The sequence below is a fragment of the Neolamprologus multifasciatus genome, unplaced genomic scaffold (genome assembly GCF_963576455.1).
Source record: "Neolamprologus multifasciatus unplaced genomic scaffold, fNeoMul1.2 scaffold_5, whole genome shotgun sequence".
Taxonomy (NCBI): domain Eukaryota; kingdom Metazoa; phylum Chordata; class Actinopteri; order Cichliformes; family Cichlidae; genus Neolamprologus; species Neolamprologus multifasciatus.
Window position 1 is genome coordinate 321,189 of NW_028181986.1, and position 27,958 is coordinate 349,146.

The window sequence follows — 27,958 nt, forward strand, 5'->3', positions numbered from 1 at the left end:
CTCCAAATTACTGTCTAATAGGCAATTTGTTCTTTACTCTAGTTTGTTCCTTGATTGTAAAATCTGGTATTTTTGTAAATTTGGCTCAGGGGCACCTGAAAGCCAGGAGACAATTTATTGTATTGGCCACAAACAATGTAATGAAGGAAAGTTTTTCCCATAAATATTAATAAAGATTTCTATCAGAGCAAAATATCTCACTCTCTTAAGTATTTGCTCCTAACCACGTCCTAACCTAGCAGTCATATATAGCCTTTAATTAATCCTGCATTTTTTGTCAAAGACATTTGTCACAATTAAATTACCCGATTGCTTAAAACAGCAACATATGAACAGATTCACTGAGTAATCAGAAAAGTTTAGCATGAATCTGGACTTTAGATTTAAGCTTGAAGTTTTAACCTTATCAGATATCACTTGGTAGAAGCTCCTTACCGTTTGAAGAAATCTCTCCTCAATCTGCTGTCCTCTTTTGCTTGCATCTTTTTTTTTCCATCGGAGACTGACGTTATTCCATGTTAATTATTTTTTCTCCGTGAAAAACACAGCAGCTCATCTGATCCCGGGGTGCCAGGGCGTCGAGCTCCGGATCTCAGCAGAAAAGTGCCAATAAAAGTTGCAGACTGATCCAGGTATCAGTCTGACATAGGTTCTCCTCTGTGACGTCACAGTTGGAACACTGTTACGCCTCTGCGTAACCATGGTTACAGGGGACGCTTTGGAGCTCTGCTGCTCAGCAGCAAAAGATTGCAGGTTAAACTCTAAAACCAAATAAAATCAGTATACTGTATATGTGTATAGTGTACCGCGTAAGCGTTCGTTTTCTGGAAGAGGCTGTAAAATGTGACCGATGGCAGCCATGCTGAGGTGAGTTGTTGAGGATATGTCGAGCTGTCGATAAGCACGGCTGTTTTTGTGCTGTTATTTACTGTTAGCCTGTTTTGCTGGCGTTAGTGAAGCTGTTTTCAACTGGATGTCACATTGTTGAACTCTGATGATTAATGAATAAACTCTCGATGTGACGATGGTAGAATGTAATTGTAACCCTGTGTTCATTTAGTCGTTTGATACCGTTTAATATCCAGTCCATCTGTTTGGTGTTTTGTTTTTAACATGCCCTGGAATAATTTAAAGTTTTACAATGCCGGTGATTTACGACTCTTTCGCGCCAGTCAGCTGGGGAGTAAACTGTGGGGTTCTCAGAGGTCGCTCATGTGAGCCAGCAGTGACATCTGTACATGCAGTAGCCTTAAAATACTGATTATTTATTCTCCTGCTAGGTAAGCATTTGTGTTTTATACGCACATTGTTTCTTTCTACATGTTATCGTTTGGTTATGTTATGATGTGTGGTTAATGATGATTGTTAGTGTGCTAATCGTGAATAAGCTAGTAAGCTTGAAAATTAGCAGCCATGTTAAGCGGACTTCAGTGATCAAGTTCGTGTCACTGTTTGGAATATAAACCCATATGGCTCGCACTACTTTCAAGATGTAAGCTAAAGGGGTGTGTTTTAAAAAGGTGCAAGGACCTAACTCAGTGAGCGATGTGTGTTCAGTGTACAGTAAGTTGTCACTTATGTTGTGCATTTGAACTAGCAGACTGCACTGTTGTTGTTTAGGGGCTATGAGCACACACGGGCTGTGTCCCAATCCAGCGACCGCACGTACGGCGCGTAATACAAAGTAGGAGAAGCGCGGAAGTGAGAGGCTCGTGAAACGGGACGGTCCAGCCGTCGTCGCGCTGCTCAGGTTGCCTAGCAACCATGATACTAACCGCGAGAAACGTTTCATACAGCTGTGTTTGACAGAAATGAAGGAGAAAAATGTTTTGTTGTTCATTCATTTTTTATGACCTCACTTTGATTAGTTGAGGCTGAGACCACAGGACTGTAAAACCTGGTTGTTGGGCTTCATCTCTGTACTGAACAGTCATTTAAGATTAGCTAGTAAATAACAATTAGCTGATGTTGTTCATGAGACTAAAGTCATCTCACTGTGGTAATGTAAATATAATATGGACAATATTATAGTTATTATTATTATATGTATCATGATTAGTTATTACAGCAGTGAGCCTGAACTCTGTGTCAAACACTGAGCTTCAGTAAAGATTCAAGTTGCAGTTATTTATATTTCCTGTCACCTTAAATCTTCACTCAAAGACAAGTATCTGTGACAGTGCATATATAGATGTATTATGTAACAAATGTTGTTCGTTTAATATGTTGGCATTACTAAATTTGGCTCATTGCTGACATATATGTGTATAAAGCAAATGTACGAGCTGTGATAACTGTGTCTGATAGAATGAAGAGTAGACTGATATATGAAATATTCCTTTATTGGGTGAGAAAATCAGACCATGTCATAACTGCTTTAAGTCACACAGAATAGATATCAGAGCCTTAAACAGGCTGATTCTGCTAAATGGGTCAAACTGGGCAGAAAGTCTACAAACACATAACATCCTTATAGAATATGATGTAACACTATAGATCAACTTAGCTCAGAATATATAAAGCATATAAACAATTACAGCAATATGATGCAACAAACACAGCAGCTACTGATCCAAAATACTCAAAGCTTCATAGAACTGAAACAAACATTTATTTTTTGCTCCAAAACAGAGAGAGAGTGCAGGACAGACAGACAGGTGACAGTCTCAGGTGTACACACTGCTACAAACAGGAGGATTTAGTGTTTGTGTTATTACGAGTGCTAAACAAGAAGAGTTCCCAGATGTTACAGTGGACACATGTGTGACTGCTGTGATTAAAGCATCTTTCTTTCAGCTTAACGAGTGAACCGTCAGCTCGTTCAAACACACGTTAAAGTCCGTTTGGCTCGACACCACCGAACAGAGGCAGCAATATAACAGAGCTAACATTAACAGTGCAGTGAATCCTGCTGGTGCCGTGATATTCAGGACTGCAAACCGAGCAGCATCACTGACTTTCAGCTTGTTGTGTTTGTGGATATATGACTGACTTTAATTATCCATCAAATCATCACATTCTCTGTAGGATTAAGGTCGACTATCGAACGGCGTAAAGTAAAGGCTTTAAAACAAAGTTAGTACAAACATCTCTAATGTCACGTAACAATAATGTTTTAATGTTCTTCATTATTAAACATTCGCACATAAATAAGTGTGAAAGTTCACTCTTCGGCCGCTCCGCTTCAGCCCTCTACCATATTTTTCGGCAAAATTATCCACACCCACCACTGCGCTATGAATTGTGGGTTAATTGGGACCACGAAATGTACACCGGACCATGCTTGACATTTGGGGAAGTCGACAGTGCTTTTGGAGTACACTTTGGATTGGGACAGCTGTCGTCGTGTCGCTGTGACGTAATAGCTCTCAAAATGCGTACTCAGGAGCGTGCGGTCGCTGGATTGGGACACAGCCAAGGTCTGTAGCTGTGTCAGAGCAAGCTTGTGTGAGCCAGCGGTGATATCTGTACACGCAGTACCTTTAAAATACTCATGTTTCTCCTGCTAGCAGTGGAGGAGACTTCTGCTGAGGAAGAGGCCCTGCTGTCCTGCTGTCTTACTGGTGCCATTGAGGGATCAGCGGCTGCTATATATTCTTCTCGACCTCGAGTATTTGGACCGAAGGACTCACAGACACGTTTCATATTTAGCTCTATACATTTTTACATTTAAAAATATATATATTTTCCTGGCCAGCCATTTTCTTATTCACAAAGGCTGTATGGAGACATTTTGGTTATTGCCACAGACGCTTTTTCTTACTACGGATGGAGGATGTTGTGGTTTTACAACCCGTGGACTGAGAAAGGACTCAGTAAGTAATCTGTTCACATATTCCAGTGTTAAACACAAGTGAGTCACAGTTGAGTGAAGTGTTGGTAACTGATGCCAACATTTTTCTTCTTCCTCCCTGTTTAAATCCCATCATATAAGGGAGCCTAATGTTATCCTGCTACAAACATATTCAGCCAGTGTTATTTAAGTTTCCTGTAAACTACACATGTGAAGATGTGAGAGAGGCTGTGATGAAGTCCTGGAGTTTTTAACGATGTACGTGCTCCAGTCCAGAAATGTGTATGATATGTTGGACACAGGTGGTAAAGTGCTGTCACACCCTGAATAAACTGTCCTCTGTTCTTTGGTAAGCTGACATATTTGTTACATGATCATGTGGTTTATCAGAGGGGAAGTGCCAGTTTTAGATTACTGGAGCCTAAGGTTAGCTTAATATTCAACCGTGATATTAGCTTTTAACTAGGTCTTGTCAGTTAGCTGGTGTTGTGTCAAAAAGTCATATCTGCCATAAACTCATTTCCGGTATTTGTCAAAAACCAGTTGATCATATATATATATATATATATATATATATATATATAGATAGATAGATAGAGATATATCATAATAATCTGACAATAACTATAATATTGGCCATATTATATTTACATTACCATAGTGAGATGACTTTAGTCTCATGAACAACATTAACTAATTATTATTTACTAGCTAATCTTAAATAACTGTTCAGTACAGAAATGAAGCCCAACAATCATGTTTTACAGTCCTGTGGTCTCAGCCTCAGATACTCAACTAATCAAAGTGATGTCATGACAAAAATGATTGACCAACAAAACATTTTTCTCCTTCATTTCTGTCAAACAAAGCTGTATGAAACGTTTCTCGTGGTTAGTATCATGGTTGCTAGGCAACCTGAACAGCGCGACGAAGGCTAGACCGTCCCATTTCACAAGCCTCTCACTTCCGCACTTCTCGTACTTATAGTACGCACCGTACGTAGTACCCGTAGTGCGCGTACTTCAAGCGTGCAGACCCTGAAATGGGACACAGCTGATGATCAGTCCTGGAGTCTGGAGTGCTCTAATAATGGTCCTGTTTATGTCAGGCACAATAACATACAAACACACATCATCTCCTCCTCCTCCTCTGTCTCTAACAGAGCAGCAGTGTATGTGGACTGTCCTTCTACAGCAACCCGTTCTCACTCCCGAGGCGTAAAATACTGACGATTTGTCACGTCCCTTAACTTCTCATGCTGACGCTAAAGGTAGCCTTCCACGTTTTTATGCGACGCTGTGGGTTGTCAATTCATTCCAATATGAACCCGCTCGCGGCGATCAGAGACGCTTCGAGCAGAGGCTCCAGCAATAACCCTGTCACGGCGAAACATGACGCCGTGAAGCACAATCTACCTGGAGAACTGGGGACCCTCTCCGCGAACGGGTTTTTCTCCCTAATTTAATGCTTTCTTTTAATGACATCGTTAACATTTCTCAACAAAAACACATGAAAGTATCACTGATAATTCAACAATAAAATCGCTTCATGTTGTGGCCACCCCACAGTGTTTTCCAAAGTGATTCACGATCTGAAAGTGCGCAGATTTAACGTACATAATCCTTTGTTAGGTTTATTATTTTCATTTCACACGTAAAACACATTTATAGATTCATTCACCACTCCTGTTAGTTTTGGATGCTCTCGGCTCCAACCAATCAGACGCAACCTGTGTAAGCAAAGGATGATGGGAGAACGGAGAGACCCATTTATAAGAATAAGAAAATGAGGCGGAACTGATTGATTCTAATGCAGGTATGTAAAAAATACATATATTTAAAGTAATAGCTTGATGTGTGTTTCAAAGTTTGTTTTTCATAAAAGCTTCAAACAAACAGAGGTGACTGATCTCGGAAACGGTTTAATGCGTTTAAAAATGGCTACAGCTACCGTCAGCATGCTTGCTAGACGACTACACGTGGCTACTGCAGCATTAGCCATTTAATCCAACGATGATGGATTAAATATATTACAAACGTTAAAGGACTTGTGTGTTGCAAAATACCCTCACATGGTGCGCAAAGCAGTTTTTGCGCTAAGAGTTCTGCTAGCTCTTTACAAACTGATGATGCTAACGTTAATTGCTAACGTTAACCGGAGCGCCAAGACTGAAAATCATTTGAATTGCGTTAGTTATGTGTTTATGTCACTGAGTTCTGCAAAAATCTCTTTCCTCTTTAGCTTGAAAATGAGTGATTCAGAGGATCCCGAGCTGGAGGAAGAGGTTCAGGCTGCTGACAAACTCCTTCGAGATATGCAGGTAACATTTTTAGTGGAAACAGTTGTTAAAGAGGGAACACGTGTTGAGACAACGCCGGTCTCTGTGATTCTTTTGGTCCTGGTAGAGATCACGCTGAGATGTTTCCATGTTTTACACAATCCTTTTATTACCCATTATTCTTACAGATGCATCTGGAGATCAGCACACTGCATTCCTATGCAGTCCTATGCTAAAGGCTGATCTAAAGAACTCCACACAACAGTTACAGTTATAACCTCTGGTCTCCTCCCCCCACAGTAAACACCCCCACAATGGAAATACACTAGTACAGTGGCCAAGGGTGACACCCTGACCCCCATCTCCTTTTATGGTAGTGCCCGTTTGCCCTTTGTCTGCCCCTCACCCTCAGTAACTCTTGCTTCATGCCCTGGGGGTGGGGGTTGATTGTCCTGCCCTGCACCTCAGTTCTTTGTTCCCATCCCAGGCCTATTTTCTATTTTGTATCCTTACACCCATTACCACAATATTATAATGTTGCAAGCAATCACAACTCTCTTTAACGTTGATGTACATTAAGGAATCTATTCTCAACAACACGCTTGTCTAATATTTTGTACGGAGTAAACGTTATATTATTTGAATTTTTTTAATATACATTTTTATATATGTGTATATATGAGTTTATGTGAAATTAAGTTGGTTAACTTAAGATGTTTGATAATCTTTGCTTTAATCATGAACTGTATTTTAGGTGTTCCCTTTTTTCCTTGTTAATTGCGCAGAATGATGCACAGAGTGAACTTCAGCCAAGACCAGTGCGCTGGAAAAAACGTGACAGACGGGGAGATTTTATTCCTCAAAGACCATCAACCAGTCGAAGTAGTAGTTGCCACGTGGTCAGTGTTCTCACAACCATTGATTTTATCTCACAACTTGTTTTCACCAAAGAATTTCAGTAAGTAGATATTCTTCAATCTCTTTCCCCCCCCCCAGTGTCCAGAGATCAGCATCAATGTCCACGTGAAGAACCTAGTTATGTTGCCAGTGTCAACCCAACAAAAGGTTCTTGTATATATTGTGATTTCTGTTTACTTTTATATTTGTTGTTATAGTTGAGTTATGCAGGGCTTTTGTGCAGTCCTAAGAAACATACTGCCTAGAGTGTTTTTCACTTTGTGGAAGAGTTTCTTCCTTTATTCTTTTTCTGTTAGTGTGTGGAACTGAGGTGCTTCGTCAGGAGCTCCTTCAGTTGTTGGAGGATGGAGAAGAGGACGCAGCCATGACTTGTGAGACGTCGTCTGAGTCAGCTGCTACTCACTGGGCGATCAGAAATATGGTGTCCTCGCAAAAGTGGAAAGAGGCCAGGCCTTGTCTTATAGACGATATGTTAGCTACTCTGGATCCACAGTCACACCGTGTGTGTCAGTGTGGCAAACAAGTAGTTGTGAGGTGTCTGGACTGCCTGCCTCTTCCATTCCTTTGTGCTGACTGTGATATTGCAGTTCACACACGCTTTGTCCTGCACAACAGAGAGGCAGTAACAGGAGGGTTTTTGCAGCCTTCATCAGAGTTTCACAAGCCAATAGGTACGGTTTTTAAGTCTTATGCATTTCTTGCTATGTACTATGAGTGGGTGCTGTTATTGTATATTTATTGTGTATCAGTTAATTTCTAATTCTTTTTATATATATTGTGTGTTTTAATGTTAGTTCGGCTGTTGCCTGTGCAAAGGCCAGACCATGTGTGTGACTGCCCAGCAGGTAACGTTGAGGTTTCACCCGGTGCAATTGTGGCTCTTGTAACCATAAATGGTAAGTTCCCCTTTTGTCACACAGTACATACACAATAGATGTGTTTGGAGATTTTATTGCAAATTGTGCATTGCTACATTGTTTTGAATTACCCTCGGCCCACAGTATATGTGGGCACCTGTCAAAGGTCATTTGGATTTACCAGACCGCTTTGAAAACAACATGAAATCTTCACAACATGAAAAAAATGAATGCTTTGAGCCATGACTGAATTTATCCTTATCCTTTCTAAAGGCCGTTATAACCTTGCACTGCCAGTGGTGAGCTGCACCAGCTGTGGCCTAGTGTGGTCCCCCTCAGTTAAGGACATCCTGGGTAGTGGATATTGGCCTGGCACCTTAAATTTCTGCACCCTGTTTTCAGTGGATGTCTTTCAGTCTTTCTATGACATTAAGAAGGCTGCACCAGGGATGTCACTTAAGGCATTTGTCAAAATGCTGGATGAACGAACAGCCCATTTTGGAAGGGTGAGTTTCTAAATTTGCCAAGTTTAAGGAAATTGTGCAAATCAATGTTTATGATGACTGTCCTTGAATATTCTGTTGTATGTCCTCTATGTAAAAGACTGGCCGAATATCAGCTGATGCCTTCAGTAAAAGTTTCTTGGAGTGGAGTGCTGTAAAGTTTGAGGTGGACAGGATGTGCAAGGAGCCATGCTTTAGCTGCCCTGCCTGCACTCCAGACATGCTCGCCGTCTCAGTTGATGGAAACCGCAAGCTTTATCGCTTTCAGTCTAATGCAAGGTACGTTATGCATTGTGTACATAAGTCACATATGGATTTGTAGAAAAATGTATTTTAATGTTTCTTTTCAAACAACTGTCACTGTGTTCATTCAGCACTTCAGAGCAGGGGAACTTTGAAGGTGTCTTCATTGAAAAAGATGAGGAAGTTGCTGAGTTTGTGAAATACATCCAGAGACACACAAATCATGTAAGATACACATATTAGTGCTGTTAGTGTTAATCTTGTTAAAATGACGTTAATGCCATAACCATATACACATACGTGTGTGTGTGTGTGTGTGTGTGTGTATACATATATGGATGGGTGGATATTCATTTCATTTTTCTCTTGGTGTTGTCGTAATACTATTTACTTTATCTTAATGTGTACTTAATTTTGTCACCATGTGTATTTAAAAAAACAACAACATGATTTTTATTTTGTGTTATCAGTGCTGTCCTGGGGAGATATGAGGTCTTGTGTGACTTAAGGCTAATTCAGCTAATTGTTATGCATTTGTTTTAAAAGGTTTGTCCCTGATAGGGCTTAATCATGCCATGTCTTTTATGTTAAAATCTTTGAGTGTATAGGTCCCGGGGAAAGGGTTGTGCGGATCTTCATCTTGGACTGCAGCAAAGGAGTCGTCCAAAAAGTCCACTGGGAAGTTGGATGAAGAGGGCATGGAAATAGCTGTTTGTCGCCACGGAGTCCTCCTAGCTGCATTGAACATGTTTCGAGGGGAGATCTTTGCTTACCCCCTTTTTCTCCAGAGGAAGTTGGCAGCTAGCGTCCCAGGACATATTACGTTCCTTTGCTCCGATGTGGCCTGTAAATATTTCCCATATTTAACCAACGTGGCTCAGCAGTCCCCTGAGCTGAGGAACCTCTTGTCAATGCGTCCTTTTCTCTCCGTCATGCATGCAAAGGCTCACACTTGGAAATGCGAGGTATACTGCAGCTTGTAGTTTTGGATTAGTTAGAGACATTTTGTTATAAGGTTGAATGAATTCAGCAGTCATGTATTGTGACCTCCTTTCTATAGATCAAATGGGGAGGTGCGTTTCAGGATGGGGCCGGTTCAACAGTTGGAGAAGAGGTGGAACAAGTAAACAGTTTCCTGTCCAGGGTGGCCATCACAACGAAGTACATGTCTAAAGCAGGTATGTGTCCGTGTCTGAGATTCCACTCCTGCTCATTCATTCTTATTTGTATACTAACTGAAATGCAGGGCGAACAGACATGCTGACCCTCCTGGCTTTGGGCTGGAACAAAAGGAAAGTGGAACAACTGGGCCCCACTTTGAGCCAGAGATATCTAAAGGTCATTTTTTTGAAAAACCCATTTTAATGTGTGTGGTAATGGGGGGTAAAACACCAGTACTCTTTTAATGTCAATATGAATGACATTAATGTATTCTTAGATCATAAGGATCCTTAGAGAACAAGCGGAGAGCCTGAATGCGACCAGAAATGAGCTGGGTGTGGATGACGACACAGTGCAGCAATGGGCTGAAGGTGAGTCTCAATATAATGCACTCGTGTATAACAACAGGACCCACCATGGCCTCATTAACGAACTTAAGGTAGAATTAAGATCTTTCTGACAGTGTCAGCAAACAATAAAAAATAAGCCTTGTAAAAGCAGAATTGATGGCAGAGTTGTTGCGTTTGATCAAATTGGATAGAACCTGGGTTGAAATGATGTCGTACTAGTTGGTTTTATAAACCTGAACACCAACATACTTGTTATCTCATGATAATGCAGCACATGAAGGCTCCAGATGTCTTATAATGAATGTCATCAAGTCAGTGATTACAGAGTCCACTGTAGTTTGGTGACTGTTACTCCTCCTGTATTCTGATTAATATTCCTCTCACTATGAAACGGATCAAACTGATGGCAGCCTTGGAGCGTTGCAGGCACGAATAGAGGAGCTTGTCGTCATCATCAGAGTGCGAACACAAAGTCTTTACAGACTAAATGGTGTCACAGTTTCTTTGAAATGGACCGTTTGATGCTCAGTTTGTACAGCTTGTACAGCTACTTTGTAAACAGAATAAAATCAGATGCAGGTTTGTTTAAGCTGGATGTGATTTGTTCTAGCAAACAAATTGATGAGTGCAGATTAAAATGTAAATATATACATTATGTGAAGGTGTGAATTTTATGATTATTTACAGATAGCAACAAGAGGCGACACAGAATTCGCAAGGTCTTCTTAGTTGAGAAGAAACGCTGCTGTTGACGACTACAACAAGCTCGCTGAACCAACAAAGCAAATCGTATCCAGTGATGCCCTCATGCAGACCGACGTTTGGCCCTGGCAGAGCACAAGTGAACGTAAGCTCTTGATTTCTAAATATCCTTTTTAAACAAACTCCCAGTATCTGAGCAGTAGTTGAATGTTTTGTTCTTGAATCATAATATGCTACTATGTCTTCCCATCTGATGTTGTTAAACTGTAGCTGCTGCTGACCTCCGGACAAAAAGAAGGTCTTTGAGAAGGTGATGGCTGTGAGGCGCCTGAGAGAGGAGGAGATGATCCTTTGCAGGGAGATGCAGCGTCACTGGACAGTGTTGTGAATGCGATCTGTGGTGTTGGGGACAATCTCCTCAGACTGTAAGCACTTTATTTATTTATAAATTTTTTGATGAATCGATTGAAAATAAGAGCAGATGCTAAAGTCTTACTGGATCTTTTACCTATATCTAGATTGGTAGCTAACACTGCCTTCTCCCTTTAAAAAAATTGTTTAATTACAGGATCCTAATTCCTTGTGTTTATGAGGTGAGGTTTTTGTTTGTTTGTTTGTTTTTTTACTTTACTCATATTTATTTGTTTTGTTCTTTTTACAGCCTCCTTTGTTGGCATGTCAGAGGATGCACAGAAGGGACTCTGTAGCCTGGTTTTAAAACAACAAAGTGAACTGAAAGCTGAAATGCTCAAAGTAAAGGACGTGTACAAGAGAATCCTCAGCCACCAACCACTCCTGGAAATGGACTCGGAGGAGGACATTCCAGACGATGAGAGTGATTTGAGCACTTCTGACTGATTGTGTCATTATTGATGTTATGTTTGGCAAAATAAAAAGTTAATCACATCTCTGTTTAATGTGATTTTATAATGTCTGATTTAGAAATCGCTTATCAACAGACATTTTACATTTTGAGAAGAAAAATGGAATTTCCTTGGTGCAGTTGTTTACCCTGAATCATTCTTTCCCATCTAATTTAATGACTAGTGAACACGTTCAGATACGATAACATAATAATAATAGTATATGCAATTTTTTGGTTAAGTGGGTTAAGGTATCAAAGTTTGGCATTTGTCTTTGATTACAAAGGTTGGTGAAAATATTTTTTAAAATTCCAGTATTTTCTTAATGTCATATTGTTTCTAAGCATACCTGTTATTCATCCATCAAATTAATTCAAGCTGCTTAAAGGATTCAGTCTGTTTTGAAGACGGTTATTGATTACTGAGATCATAAATAAACACTGTACAGTTCAGTGCAGTGGTCAAGTGCTGTGATTATTCAGGGATCCTTTTGTAATGCCAAATTGTCATGTTCTCAGATATAGTATTAATCTTAACACCTGAAAAAATGTCTTGTTACTGTGAGAAATTATGCATTTTTATTTGTATGCATGTATGTTCTCAACCATTCACACTTGTTTTTATTTCTATAGCATAGATGACACTGAAGGAATATGTGATACCACAATAGCCAGTGTTCATGATCTTTACAGTAAGTCACTGATGTATACTGATGCATAACAAGACTGTATGAGATCTATAAGTTTGTTGAGTCATTCTTGTTACAGGGCAGCTTATATGGTTATGAGTTTTAGCCATGTTATTGGCATTGGCAAGAACAGGTTTCTTGTAAACTTTTTCCAATAAAATGTTGCTGTACACAGTACATTTGTATTGTTGTTTTGAATATGTTCGTCAAGCTCCTTATCTATTTGAACATGCCAGAATTCAAGAGACTGCCACACATGAGCTCAGTAACATGGAAGAATACCATTTATTTTTAATTTCAAACATTTCATAAAGATACACAAATATAAATGTAAAACATGTTGCACTTAATGGGACAATAACTTGGTTCCACTTGCAGGAACTGTTTTGTTGCATTGTTGCTGGGATCCTACAAATAAAAGTCAAAATATTTTTGTTATGTTTCTTATAATTTTAGGATTCATGTCATGAAGGAGCCTTGTATACGACAGCTCACACTGAATCAGTATAGCAATGACTCATGGTCATTTTACATGAAAACCAGCTAAAATATCTTACAACTAACAGAAGTGAAATACAATAATAATTAAGTGATGGATCTTCATATGGGTAAATGATTATAATAGCTTTGCTTTAATATAATTGCACTAAAAGCTCCCCAAAAGGCCCCGATTTAACGACTTTAAATATTAACAATGATACGTTTATAAAAACATGCTGTTGTCAAGACCTAGAGTTGTTAATGCTACTATGGTTTTCTGAAACATACCACAGATAACCCGGACACTTAGCATATCATATGCTGGTGCCTGGGTTTCCAGCCATGAATATTTAGATTAAAGGTTGATACAGAAAACAATGAGCAGGGAGCTGGTCAGTTTATATTTTATATACTATGCACATGTCTGGCAACAAAACAGAGATACCAACCAAACTGTATTTATTACTATGATCAACATAAAATAATACTAGTTGGTGCTGACCTCCTATCAGCACTCTGAATTTACATTACAGCAGAAATAAACAGCAATATTCTGAGAGAATGACCTGAAAATGGCATGTTCGGTCACACCTAAAAGATGTCTTTCATTTAATGCAGTGCAGAAGTACCTGCATAAAAGGTACCTGTAAGACATGGCACCTACTATCAAATCACGTTATCAAGATAAAGAGAAATATTTTGTATTTATTTGTACATTTACACACTGAAGTTTCTTAAATACTTTGCAGTATTTCTTCTCTTAACCTAATATACAGATCCGCAGCACCAAGTGGATCTCCTGGGACATCCCATTCATTTTCTACCATAAGCAGACAACACAGTTCAAAGACTGTTTCATCACAGGGGTGTTGACCTTTTGGGCTACACTCTTCCATACACAAAGTGATCTCCTCCATAGAAATAGGTTTCAGTCTATCCTCAGCACTGTGCAGCTCTGGAAATGAGTACATTACTACTGGTTGACCCGATGCTGCACTACCACTTGGCCGGATTTTGTGCGAGTTCCATGTGTTCACAACTTCATCAAGTTCATCCTACATGAAAAACAACACAATATAAGTATATGAAACAGGCCATGTACCAGTAGATTTAGCCAAAGTTGAGGCTTATTAACTCATTAATCAACAGACGTAGAAAGTGACCTCTAATTAATGTAAAACCAAGCAGCAACAACAAAATAGCACTTTCACTAAACAGCACATGGACACAGAATGGTGCTGCATGATTCTACTGTTGAATAGATAGCCCAACACTTTATACTCAGTGTGCAATGATTCTACAATATATTTTCAATAGAGAATTAACCAAATGATAAGATTGCTTTCTGAAACCGTGCCCAAAGGACCACTGGGTAACAGACTCCATAGTAATTAAAACCATGTGGCAATTAAAAAAAATGCTCCATGCACCTGTGCTGAGAAAGGTGCAGTTACTTCCACTGATAACATGAGTACAATTCCATCAAAGTATTAAAATGGAATCCCAAAAAGTTCATTCTGTTCATCTGGATGTTTTCAGTGTGAGAAATGTTTTGTCAAAAAACATTCCTTACCTGGCTGATTGAGCATGCATCAAGACATATTAAAATGGAAATAAAATTCATATTTAAATTAAGGAAAAAAATGTTCTAACCATATTTATATTTTCTATTTATGCAGCTAAGACATTACATAGCATGAGCACATGCTTTTACCTGAATAAGATTGAGAAAGCAGAATTGGATAAGACTTTTGTCCAAAACATCCCCTGTGAAGTGACTATCATCCTGAAAAGTTTGAAATAAGTTCATCCAAAATTGTGCACTCTTTGCGTAGGGTAGCCCACCATCCTTCTATACGTTGGTTGGCCGTACTTCTTCCGTAAAGGAAACTTTTCTCACCTGCAAAACTGTCTGCATGGTTTCTCCGTAAAAACATCTGCATTTGTTCGACACAACCATTTTCTGTACCTCGGTCAGCACGTAACCTCTCTGGACATCCACTGATGCATGAAACTGTTTTCAGAAAATAACTTGCAATCAATTTAGGGTCATTGTTTGTGGTATAAGCCTCCATCCATAAAACATAGCAGCTATAACCATCTATGCAGCCACTGATAGCAATACCATATGGTTTCAACTTGTCATAGCCATCCATGTGCCAGAGAGCATTTGGCCCTCTGCAGCTGTACTGTCGTCTTCTCAACCGTCAAGCTCGTCTCAGTTCCACACCTTGAGGGTCAACCAATTTGATTATGCATCTTACAGTATCTTGTGACACCACAAATCCATGTTGAATTGCACGAAGATGTAGCCAACGATAACCTTGCATCTGTCCATTTGTCATGATCTCTTGTTGGACAAAGGCTAGCACTTCCTCCAAGTTTGATTGATTCTTCCTTCTAAAAAGCCCAAGTCTTTTACAAATTCTCTTTAGAGTTCGAACACTTATAATTGTCTGATGACTATGTGCTAAAATTGAAAGTATTTCTTTGTTACTGAAAGAAAGTCTGAAATACAGTCTTATTAAGTCATCCAAATCTGACATGTCAGCCACTGTTTCTCTCACTTTGAGAGGTGACCTTTTTGCAGAAGTCCTAGTTTTCTTTTTGACAGTGGTTGCTTGCTTTTGCAGAAATTGAAGAGGGCAATTTGGTCTCCATACGAGGGAATGTAGTTTGCCAAAGTTGCGTCATCCATCAGTGCTATGACGTCACAATTCTGAGATTAAAGTCAGAATTATCGTTAAAGTCAGAATTCTGACTTTAATCTCAGAATTCTGAGAATGAAGTCAGAATTATCGTTAAAGTCAGAATTCTGACTTTAATCTCAGAATTCTGACTTTAATCTCAGAATTCTGAGATTAAAGTCAGAATTCTTTTTTTTTTTCCAGTGTCCCTAATCCTCTTCCGTAGGACAATGTGTATATATGGCTATTCAACTTTATATTAAATTCCATTGATGCTAATATAGAAGCTAAGGCTAAAGCTAATGATCCAAGATGGCGACTTTTAACAAAATAGTTACCGTGGATACAAGATGGCAGATTTCAAAATGGCGGTTCACAGACACAAAAGTGGTTGCCCAGGATACCGGCAAGGAGCATGATGGGAACTAGGTAGTCTGACCAGGCGGTAGTGATGTGTCATACCACTGATTTCCTTTCCGATCCGATACCAAGTAATATTCAGGGTGGGATCGACGATACTGATCCGATACCGATACTTTGTACAAAAACGTATTTTATGTATTGTATCTCAAATTATAGCATCATACTGATTACAGGACATCAATCAATCAATCAATCAATCAACTTTATTTATAAAGCACTTTAAAACAACCACAGCTGACACAAAGTGCTGTACATTGGAACTGTAAAATAAAATTACATAAGATATAAGTAAAAACCAAATAAAAGAAGAGTGAAATCATTAAATAACTACTTCAATTAAAAGAGAAACTAAGTCTCGCTGAGGTTAAAAGCCAAGGAATAAAAGTGGGTTTTAAGACGTGATTTAAAAGTGGACAGTGAAGGGGCCTCTCTAACGTGCATGGGCAAATTATTCCATAATTTTGGAGCCACAATAGAGAAGGCCCCGCCCCCTCTGAGCTTCCTCCTGGATCTGGGTACCTCCAGGAGCAGCTGGTCAGCTGACCTGAGAGACCGACAGGGTATGTGGGGATGAAGAAGCTCAGAGAGGTAAGGCGGGGCAAGACTGTGGAGCAGGGTTTTAAAAGTTTTGCAATTTTCATTAGTTTTTATTTTTATTTAGTTTTGACTTCAGATTTTCAATTTTATATCAGTTTTAATTAGTTTTTACCAATTGTTTGCTAGTTTAGTTTAGTTTTTATTTTTTGAAAATCCTTAGTTTCAGTTTAGTTTTGATTAGTTTCAGTTATAGTTTTAGTCGTGTTTGCAATAATTAAGTGTAACAAAATCCCAGTTTCATCATATCAGTCATTCTGCTCATCCTTGGGTATGTTGCTATTCCAGCTACCATACTGCACCCTGGACAGGTCGCCTGTCTGTCGCAGGGCTAACACGCAGAGACAACTCACATTCCCACCTATGGGTTCTTTAAATAAATAAATAAAGGCAGATGAACAACCATTGATACCAGGCAACTATAAAATGTATATCTTGGCCCCAATGAGACTATTAACTCTCGCAGCACCGGGTGTTCGTAATTTTGGTTCAAGTGAATTGATAAACTTTTTGAAGGTAATTGACTCACACAGTTGTGTAGATATCCCCGTCCTGTTGTCTCGGGATGCATCACGCTGCCTTGCCTGGGGTTAGCTTCTGTTTTCTGGGGATGAGGGTTGAGTGTGCTCCCTTACCTTCTCAAGCTAAGCTAGGTTAGCCTTCTTGTGTGAGCTTTTCAAGTGCACTTTAAGGTTTGTGGGATTTTTTCCCTTTAGAAATGTCCCTCATAATTTGTCAGTTTCCACTACAAGACACTTGCTTTATCCAAAACACAGTCATATTCAAAGTAATCCCAAACTGGACTCTGGCTCCCGACTTTTCCTGACATGATTCTGCGCGTGGACGGAGCAGCGACACAGACGACTCGACTAACGTGCTGCCCCCTGCTGGCATAATGAGACACAGCAAGAAAACAATCTGTAAACTAAACTTCATTTTCACCCTTGACTCTTGTATGACACGCACACATCAATGAAAACTAAACACATTTTTGCTATAAATTCAGTTAATTTGAGTTAGTTTTGTGAACACTCATTATAGTTTTAGTTAGTTTTCCTTTTTTTTGTTTTTGTTTTTATTTCCGTTAATGAAAATGTTTTTTCACTTCTAGTTTTCGTTATTTCGTTAGTTTTCGTTAACGATAATAACCTTGCTGTGGAGGCATTTAAAAACAAACATAAGAAGTTTAAAATTAACTCTAAAAGACACAGGCAGCCAGTGCAGAGAGGCGAGCACGGGGGTTATATGCTCTCTTTTTCGAGTTCCTGTTAGGAGTCGTGCAGCCGCATTTTGAACCAGCTGCAGACGTGAGAGCAATGACTGACTGACCCCCACATAAAGTGAGTTACAGTCGTCCAGGCGGGAAGAAATAAAAGCATGGATCACTGTTTCAAGATGCTGCCTCGAAAGAAAAGATTTTACTCTTGCCAGTCGCCTTAAATGATAAAAACTGGATTTCACCACTGCTCTGATTTGGTTGTCCAATTTAAAATCACTGTCCAACTTAAAACCAAGGTCAGTAACAACAGGTTTAAAATAGACTTCCAGGGGTCCCAAATCTACAGAGGACGACTCACAGGGACCACTGGGTCCAAACACCAACACTTCTGTTTTCTTTTCATTAAAATTTAAAAAGTTTAGAGCCAACCAAGCTTTAATTTCATCTAGACATGTCAAGAGAGGTTTTATGGAGATGCCATCCTTGTGTTTTAGTGGCAAATAAATTTGGCAGTCATCGGCATAACAATGAAATGAGATCCCATGCCTTCTAAGGATAGAACCCAGAGGCAATAGATACAGTGAAAAGAGCAGTGGCCCTAAAATTGAGCCCTGTGGGACGCCGCATGACAGAGGAGCAGAAGACGATTCGTAACCGAGAAGGCTGACAGAGAAAGTTCTGACAAATAAGACCTAAACCAATTAAGTGCAGTTCCACCAATACCCACTACATCAAGTAATCGAGAAATTAGAATATTGTGGTCTACGGTGTCAAAGGCAGCAGTTAGGTCAAGCAAGACAAGAACAACATGGTTACCAGAATCACATGCCAGAAGGATGTCATTAAAAACCCTTAATAATGCAGATTCTGTGCTGTGAAGGGTTTTAAAACCTGACTGAAAAAGCTCAAAGATGCCATTATCATCTATAAAATCTTTCAGTTGACTAAAAACAATTTTCTCTAAAACCTTGGAGACTAAAGGCAGCTTGGAAATAGGCCTATAGTTCGCTAAAACTGTGTGATCAAGGCCAGGTTTCTTAAGCAGTGGCTGCACTACTGCATGTTTGAAATTTGCAGGAACCACACCAGAAGACAGACTGCTGTTAATAATTTCAAGGACATACTGTCGTATACTAGGAAAAATGTCTTTAAAGAATTGTGGAGGGACACGATCCCGTGGGGAACCTGTGGGCTTAATATGGCGAACCACATCCTCTAAAGTGGAGCGCGTCACAAGCTCAAACTGAGTGAAAACAGCAGCGCAAGGGACAGAGACAGAGGGGTCAGGGCATTGACTGTAGAAAACATGGACGACGCGACCCCGCCTCCTACCATTGTGCAAAAATGAAGCCAAAATACCCGCTTGTGGAGGCTGCCATCTTGCAAATTTGGAGCCAGAGTCTGCGCAGTAGGGACTTGAGGTGGAGCGACTGTGTAACGCTCCCGCCCACACACCCGCTGGACGTGACCGCAAACACGCCCCCCTACACTTTTTACGTAGCCCGGCTGCTCCAGTTTTTTTGCTGGTTTTTTTGCTCCTCCGTAGGCCCGTCCCAGGAGATGGATAAACCCAGCATTTCATCAACACTGTGATGAGACCTTTGGTTTGTGTAATGTTATAAATACTCGGATACTCCCCAGGGGCTCCAGACTTTTACATAAAGATATTCAGTCCTGTAGAAAGTTATATATTTAAAAATATGTGATCCTCTCTGGTTACTCTGGTATGAATAACTCTGAATCACTTTATGGTAAATAACACACTATCTGCAAAAAACTGTGAAAGAATTCCAGATGACAAGTTTGTAGTTCAACATACAAGTGACGACCTTTGACCTTCATCAGGTTTTATTTAATTGTGTTAGAGAAAATCTCATATGCTCTTCATACAGCTGAGTACACCAAGTGTTTAAAACAGAAGCTGTGCAGGTCTGAGATCAGCAGCGTTGTGAAACACCAAACTGAGGTCCTGTTAATGCTGATATATAGTGACACAGTTACATGAGTGATTAATCCTTTTGTTTTTTTGTCTTTAACTTTATCAATAAAACAGCTGCAGCTTTCACTACAGCACATGTGGTACTTTAACCTTTGTACTGTTTTCATCAGTTCATTTTGCAGTTAACATGTGAACATGTTGGATGATCTGTCTGCTGTCACTGGGTGGTGCTGAGGTCTGAATCTGAGGGCAGCTCCTGTAATCACAAAGACAACAGAACCATCAAACTCACATATAAATTTTATCACTCAACATTGAAATAAAGCTGATTCTTCTGTCCTCACACACTCAGGATCTGAAGTTCTTCTCTTACATATTTTCAGTATTACAGTACACTACAGTACTTTAATCCATAGTTCCTGATTAATGAGGAGTTACTGAAGTACAAGCTTTTAAAAAAATGTTACTGTCTTTACAGATGTGGCAAGAGACTGAAAACATGCTGTTGTTTGCACATATTTAATATTCAGCTCTGCACAGGAGCTGCAGCAGGGTGCAGCCTGTTGCTTTTACAGTATAATACTTGTAATAAAAGTACAGTAACAGTAATTAGTGACTGAGCAGCCCGGGGCGTTTCTCTTGATTTCTTCAGTAAATTCATTCACCTGCACAGCTAAACGAACCCTGACAGCCGAGTGCTCATTTTAGCTAGCTAGGTCTCAGGAGCTAGCTAAGGACGGTAGTTACGGAGTAGCTTACAAACACGTTTAACTTACCGAAACAGTGCAGCGGGGCCTCGGGTCCTTCTGTCGGGTAGTCCAGTTTACTGAAGAACACCTCAGGCTGTCAGGTTAAAACACTCGGTCGTGTTTTCGTAGCGTAAACGCTGGCCCTCCTCTCAGAGCCTACGCTCTATCTGCTATTCACGAACAGAGATACGCAAGTTTCTCCGTGACTGCAGCTGTCAGTCAAAGCTGTTATGATGACGTTTCACCCCAATTTAACATCACCGCTGTAGGAATTAGAATCAAACTTATGGGAAAGGAGACCCCTTGGACATAAATCAGCGTGATGAGAACTACTGAAAACAAAAGAAAGAATCTTTGGAAAAAAATTATCTCAGGAGAATAAATTTATTTTAGTCTGACCCCAGTTCCATCCGCTAACATGGAGGAGGCGGGGTTTATGAGCTATACTGCAGCCAGACACCAGGGGGCGATAGAGACGTTTTGGCTTCATTTTTGGGGACCTGTCGCGTCGTCCATGTTTTCTACAGTCAATGGGTCAGAGTCAGGAGCTGTGATAAGAGCCCTGGTGGTGACAACCTTTTCAATAAAAAAGTTCAGAAAATCATTGCAAATCTCAGGAGAAACTTCCAAACAGACATTCAATGGAGTATTAAGAACAGTGTCAATGGCCCTAAATAACACACGTGGGTTATGACAGTTGGAAGAAATAATATTTGCAAAATATTCCCTTTTTGCCTCTTTAACAGTGTTCTGGTAGCGATGCCAGCAGTCTTTGAGAATTTGAAATGATACCTGCAGTTTATCCTTTTTCCATCTCCGTTCTGCTCGACGACAGTTAACAGCACGACTGCTCTCATTAAACCAAGGCTCAGGTTTAGCCTTAGGCTGCCTGGTTTTTAAAGGAGCCACAGAGTCCAAGATTTTTTGACAGCAAGAATAAAACCAGGAATTTAGCTCTTCTGTGTCAGAGGAAACAAAGTCAGAAGGGCCGCCGAGCTGATTAAAAGCAGCAGAAAACTGCGCGGCAGTGGCGGGGTTAATAACCCGATAGCACCGAGTAGCAGCGCCAGATTTAACTGCGGTATATGTCAAACCAACGTTGAATAACACAGGCATATGATCTGAGCGTGCTCAGTCACAAATCTCCAAGTCAGTGACAGGCAGACCATATGACAGGACAAGGTCCAGTGTGTGTCCGTGCTCATGTGTAGGGCCAGGCACGGACTGTACCAAAGAGTCAATAAGGCTTAAAAAGTCCTTTACCAGTGGCTTATCAGGACAACATACATGTATATTAAAATCTCCAACAATAAGAACACTCTCATAGTTGGGCATAATCCCAGCTAAAAAATCAGAAAAGTCGTTTATGAAGTTCTTATTGTATTTCGGGGGGCGATAGATGACAGCGCAGAAAACCGGGTTTGTACGACTCACCTCAAAGGAGGTAAGTTCAAAGCTGGAGAACGAAGACTGTAGAAAACACTGCTTACATTTAAAATCCTTTTTGTAAACAGTCACTGTGCCTCCACCTCTGCCTGACGTCCGTGGTGAGTTAAAATAGCAACAATCCACAGGTAAAAGTTCAGATAGAGCACTGGACTCACCAACACTCAGCCACGTCTCAGTCACACACAGAAAATCCAGATCACGGGAACTGAAGAAGTCCCGAAGAATAAAAGTTTTGTTTAAAAGTGATCTGGCGTTCACCAGGCCAATCCTAGCGGGAGCTGGAGTTGGCGCTCGGGGTTCAGGAGGTCCAGAAACCCACCACAGCGATCTCAGGTTCCGATAATGTTGACAGCGGAGGTTTAGCCTGGGAGGGCATGGGCAGCGAGGCCGAGGAGCATCATCATCAAAGCCGACCACAGGCACCAAACAGGCATCAACAGGATCCAAAAAGCGCCGAGACGCAAACAGCCTTGGCAAGAATCCATGCACTGGTCGGAAAACAGCAGAATAATTCTTTAGGTAAACCTTTAGCTTCACCAGGCGACCGCTTCGTTTACCCCGGCGACGATGATGCTTTCGCCGGGAAGGTAGCGTGGGAACCCGGTACAGGTAACCCGGGGTTTCCGATACAAATGGGGGCAGGGGTTGCTGCCCACCAGCTCCAAAGGACACAATATTTTGGACCACAGGTTTGAGGTCCAATAGTGTCTGGCGATCATACCTCAGCAGAGACTTTGTTTCATGGATGACACAAATTAGAAAAACATAAACAGGAACAAACTTGGCAGTGACAGACGAGCAGCCACACACACCGGCGCCATCTTGCCAGCATCAGTATCAAAAACAGCCACACATCAGATTACTTGTTCTTATTATTTAATAATGCAGAGTTCATCATACAGAAATAAAAATCTGAAGTTGTGCTATTTGAACACGTTGCCTGCAGCACTAAAGGACTCTGTGAGAGACGTCTGTCTCGCCCTAGCAGCACCTGTCCCTCTCCTCCTCTTCAGTTCACCTCAACATACGCTCGACATATTCTGTGATATGATTTACTCTGAGGTGTTTGACAAGGTTAGTGATGTTGCCACAGCCATACATGCCAACCCTCCTGATTTTTACGGGAGAATCCCGAATTTCAGTGCCCCTCCCGAAAATCTCCCGGAGCCACCATTCTCCCGAATTTCTACAACAAAATTGAAAAACCATATCCCAGAATTCATAGCGCGGCCCAGCCAGTTCCAGTTTACAACAATGGCTACTACTACTGCAGCTACTTAGTGTTAATATTACTCTTCTTTCTCTCATATTTTCAGGTGAGAATGTAGCTGAGTAAACTTCAAATATCTGAGCCGACACATCGTCTTCAAACCCCCGCGGTCTTTCACTACTCGGGTTAAACATGATATATAAGTCACTTTGATACCTTAAACATGTTATTGTTGGGCTTCTTCAGTGTTTTATTTGTTCATGAGTAAATCGGTTTGGCTGATATCAAAGTTATTAGATTAAATAAAACTTTATTAATCCCCCGGGTGGGTTCCTCCGGGGTTTTCACACAGCTGAATAAACGTCAAACAGAAAACTAATTAAACAAAGTGTGAGACGGTCGAGAGTTTAAGTCAGTGCCCGATTATATTTTAGATAGCAAGGAGCAGACGGTAGTTTCACTCCACCGAGGGAGCTCGTGACGTACTACCCAGCTTTCTTTAGACCGCAAAGGCCGGGTCCTCAGGTGGAAGCAGCCTCTGAATTTGGACACCCCCGCTGTTTCCAATAATAACGGCAACATTTAACGTATTTTACCCGATAAATAAACCCTGCAAAGTGTATATATGACCCCCCAACAGCCCTTTTGATTGTGTCCCTAATTCTGAGGTCTCAAGGTTGGCAAGTACGGCCAAAACACCTCACTTTTTGCCAGATGTATCGCAAACCACGTCTCAGCTGTTTGTGGAGGTAAAGTACGTCCGCACAACTACGCTCAGCCATTGTTGTGAGTGCGCACGCCAAGGGGCTGCGAGACATTTATACAGCCGTATTTCGCACATGACTATGAAAGGCGGAAGAGGAAGTAGTTCCTTTGAATGTAGACAATCCGAATGTTATAGTTTCTTTCCACTGTGTTCCTGTTAATGATAAACTACAAATTTACTCTAAATTACTACAATATCAATATTTTAATGTGAGAATCAATTCTAGAACATAACTGATCGGAGGAATCGATATTTCAGGATCGATCCACACATCACTACCAGGCGGAGCACATGGACCATATGGAGCAGGTGGCAGACACAGGTCAAAGAGGAAGCCTCATTTGAAGAATAAAGTACGGGTAAGTGAGAATGCAAAATAACAAATATAGAGAACAAATGAAGGAGAAACAACTATATAACAGTAATAATACTTTAAATTTGCAGAAGCTTGGATAATTATAAGTTAATAGGTGGAATTTGCAAAGTCACGAATATACGTTAGATTTCGATGAACCCAAACAGAGCCTTATTTTCTCTTTAAAATTTAAAATACGGCTCAACAATAAAGTACTTCATTAACTGTGCATGACAATTAACGTTACAACGGGAATGCTTGATCTTAGATGGTTTTATTAAAATTAAGATGAAATGAATAACGTTAGGATTTTACAAAGTCACGGATACTCGTTGGTGTCAGACTGAACCCAACAGGGCCTGATTGGCCCTTTGAAACTTTAAATATTAAAACCCAGATAGACGTAAATCAATTACTGTAATTTTATTAAGTCAGAGACACACTCCAAGGCGTGATCAACCTTGGGAGGGCCTTCCTTGGAAGAGGGTGTCTAGTGATAATGGCCGAAACACCCAATGATTCCAAGGTCCACTACTGATGATGTGTCCTTACAAATTAAATGAAAACAAACAATAACGTTAAACTAACGAGGCAATAAAAGGATAATAAAATAAAAATAAAGAAAAAGAAAACATAATAATAACAATAAATAATAAAAGATTGAAAATGAATAGATAATAAATGACCGTAAAAATTCAAAAAAAGAAACAAGACATAACTTGAAAATCAAGTTACACATAAAAACAAAATTAAAATTTGAAAAATAGGAAATAAACAACTAAAAAATCTTCTAGAATAATAACGAGGATAGGAGCACAATAGATGGACAATTTAATATGTATAACACTTAAAATGCCAGAAATAAAAGACTAAATATAGGCATTTATGCAAGGGGGACGGACCTAGGTTGCTGTCTCAGGGTCTCCTGGGGGCTACACGGCCATCCTCCAGCAACAACGAAAAAGACAGATAAGATAAATGTAAATGTTATATAAATGTACTGTTACAATACTAAAACAAAACGTAAGTCACTAAATAAAAGGTCCCATATGATGGGAAGTGACCAAAGAGGCTGTCTCTAAAATAATTAAACCTACCTTTGTATACTTACCTTGACCGTAATATTCCCTTTAACCCTTTAAAGCCGGTCGGAGCGGGCACGCTCTGTTTTGCGTAACTATTTTTAAATCCCGGTAGCTCTGCAACCACGTGAGCTAGCACAATAATTTTTTTTGCATATGAAACCGGAGCAGTTGTACTTACATCTTATGCCATCAGCTTGTCCTCGGTCACAGTTTCCTTCCACATATAGCTTTGCAAAAACTGCATAAAAAGCACTTGCAGCAACAAAAACATAATATTCCAGAAACACGCTTTGCTGATCCGATCAGCTGTTTGTAACACTTCCTACGTCCATCAGCGTGAACTATCACATGTCCGCCATGACCTGCCCGAAACCGGAAGTGACGTCATTTTGCAGAAATGTAGTTTTTTACCATCAGGGCCTCATGAGCCTATACTGGTGTTTTTAAAAGTTACGTTTGACTTTATGACTTTCTGTGTGGTTTCTGGGATGCTTAGGACTCATATTGCACTGCTGGAAATAGTTTATTTTGATGCATATGCTGCTTTTTTGCAAATTTGCGTTATAATATTTATTTTCGTTTGTCCTGCAGTGTATAAAAATTGGTGTATCTGAAAAATAAAACTAGGAAGACACTCAAAATAAAATTCCTGTGGTGGGAAACTATTTTGTGCAACTTTTTTGTATTTACAGTTTTGAGGGATAAGCCTCTTAAATTTCTCTAACTAGAAATATATGTTAAAAAAACAAAAACGATTTTAAATTTTTTTGTAGTTTATTGCACTTTTTGGCAATTTATGTAATTACTATGCACTTAATGCAGACATATTATTAAAATCTGGGCTGTAATGGTTGTATTGATGTATAGCAACTTGAAATGCTCCCAAAAATGGCTCCACAGCATGTAAACATATAATATAAGCTCTGGCAGACTTGGTTCTATGGTAGGTCTTAAAGGGTTAATGAGAGGGATCTTGGTCTGGAGGGTTAGTTACTTCACACAAGCAATGAGTCTGAAGCTCGCAGGTCAAAGGTCAGCTGCCGCACTGTATATAACAATTCAACAGTAGACAGTGTAAAGGAATGTATTTTACTTATGTATTAATCAAATTATTCTATTGTATGATACCTTGGTGCCACTGGATTTTAACATGTCTCACAGTCATACTGTAAGACAAATGGTGGGGGTGTAGTAAGGAAGTTGGGGGAAGCAGACAACTCCACAGGAAGAATCTTTTGTCTCGTCTCTGACTCTGGGAGGTAGCAAGAGAGTGTGAACCTTAATGATAAGGATTTTGAAAGAGACTCAGGCGCAGGCCAGGTTTTTCTGTTATGTGAAAGACGGTGCGTTTATTTACAGTGAGCACAATCACCAAGTGGCTATATACAATGTGCAGGGGAAAGGGGTCCGTGGGGAAACAGGGTTAGGGGAAAAGGTGCTCCACACTCTTTGTACAACCACTCCTCTCCGGTTCCAGAAACAATCTACACACAAGAGGTCAGGTTAGCGGATAATCACAAAAGCTTTAAAGATTCAGGTTTGCAGATACACAAGCTGACTGACGCTGATGCTCAACGATCCAGCGAAGACTAACGTAGACCCGCCATCTTAAGTAGTGCAGCAATCAGCTGGGATCGGCGGCCGGTGCGGTGATGAGAGCAGGTGTGTGGGCCAGCAGGAGGAGCCCGCAATGAGCATCGCCGTGGCGAGAGGGGGAGCGAGAGGGGGAGAGGGAGGAGCAAAAGAAAACCACAAACATATTGCCTAATAGAGGGTCGACCAGCGAGGCACAGGCACCATGACACTTAAGGTGTGAAACAGCTGTACTGCCTTTTGTTCCTGTGGAAGGTGTTTAAGTGAGAGCCATGCTAAGCTCAGGGAGACTCTGCCGTCTGCCCCGCGGTCATGCAGGCTCTCCACAAGCTTGGTTTTCTGTTCTTTGTGTTTGATTAAAGAATGTTAGCTACCGCTCATCTGCAGGCTTTATTTAAATGGAAAACTTCCACAACACTGGGAATTATAATTATTGTAATTATATATGTAAATACATATACTGTGAAAATATACATTCATATTTTACTGTAACTCTTTTTAATGAACTCAATTTCTGCCTCATACTGCAAGTGTTAGCCTCCACCTTTATCATGACTGTGGTGCATGCACTGATCTCATTAATGATGCCACTGATTAATGAGCTCTTTCAGTTTCCAAATCACTGACTTTATTCCTGTTGAAAAAGAGTTTAAACATGGCTTAATTTATTCAAGAATAAAATGCAATGCAACATTAGAAAGCCATCACTTTGTGAACAACTTGATAAAGAAAGAAATGTAAAGTATTTTTTTCCCAGTACTTTAAAATTAAAAATGCCTCCACAGACTATACAGGTTTGCTCAGGGAAAGTCTCTGGTACAATGCACACGTTTTATCATCTAATATTTAACCTATGAATGCTGAAATTAACATGATTGTGTATAACTGTTGTTTGGAGTGAATGCTTTTTATTGTTTTTATCTTGTGTGTGTGATTTACTTTCAACAGAATGGTCTTAAAAGAGATCTGGATCTCTGTATAAATACAGCTTAATACTCCCAAAGTAAAATGTCTTTCTTAAATGTTTATTTGAGAACGAGGAACCCTTAATAC

General features: G+C 40.1%; 2 protein-coding genes across 3 annotated transcripts in view; one reads left to right on the top strand and one right to left on the bottom strand.

Moving 5' to 3' along the window:
• LOC146490341 (uncharacterized) overlaps positions 1 to 12,430 on the top strand; it is a 170,583-nt gene extending 158,153 nt beyond the window's left edge. The window contains exons 3-17 of one of the 2 annotated variants that reach the window (XM_085153313.1): positions 6,035 to 6,113; positions 6,857 to 6,970; positions 7,068 to 7,136; positions 7,286 to 7,660; positions 7,784 to 7,885; positions 8,120 to 8,352; positions 8,450 to 8,628; positions 8,724 to 8,817; positions 9,201 to 9,557; positions 9,653 to 9,770; positions 9,839 to 9,930; positions 10,031 to 10,124; positions 10,791 to 10,950; positions 11,076 to 11,230; positions 11,467 to 12,430. In XM_085153313.1, the coding sequence (XP_085009439.1) occupies positions 7,354 to 7,660; positions 7,784 to 7,885; positions 8,120 to 8,352; positions 8,450 to 8,628; positions 8,724 to 8,817; positions 9,201 to 9,557; positions 9,653 to 9,770; positions 9,839 to 9,930; positions 10,031 to 10,124; positions 10,791 to 10,855 (1,641 nt within the window). In that variant the 5' untranslated portion in view covers positions 6,035 to 6,113; positions 6,857 to 6,970; positions 7,068 to 7,136; positions 7,286 to 7,353 and the 3' untranslated portion in view covers positions 10,856 to 10,950; positions 11,076 to 11,230; positions 11,467 to 12,430. The other variant, XM_085153312.1, reaches the window with a different exon arrangement.
• Positions 1 to 27,958, bottom strand: part of LOC146490339 (protein NLRC3-like) — a 265,325-nt gene that overhangs the window by 210,316 nt on the left and 27,051 nt on the right. The gene's annotated exons all lie outside the window — the stretch shown is intronic.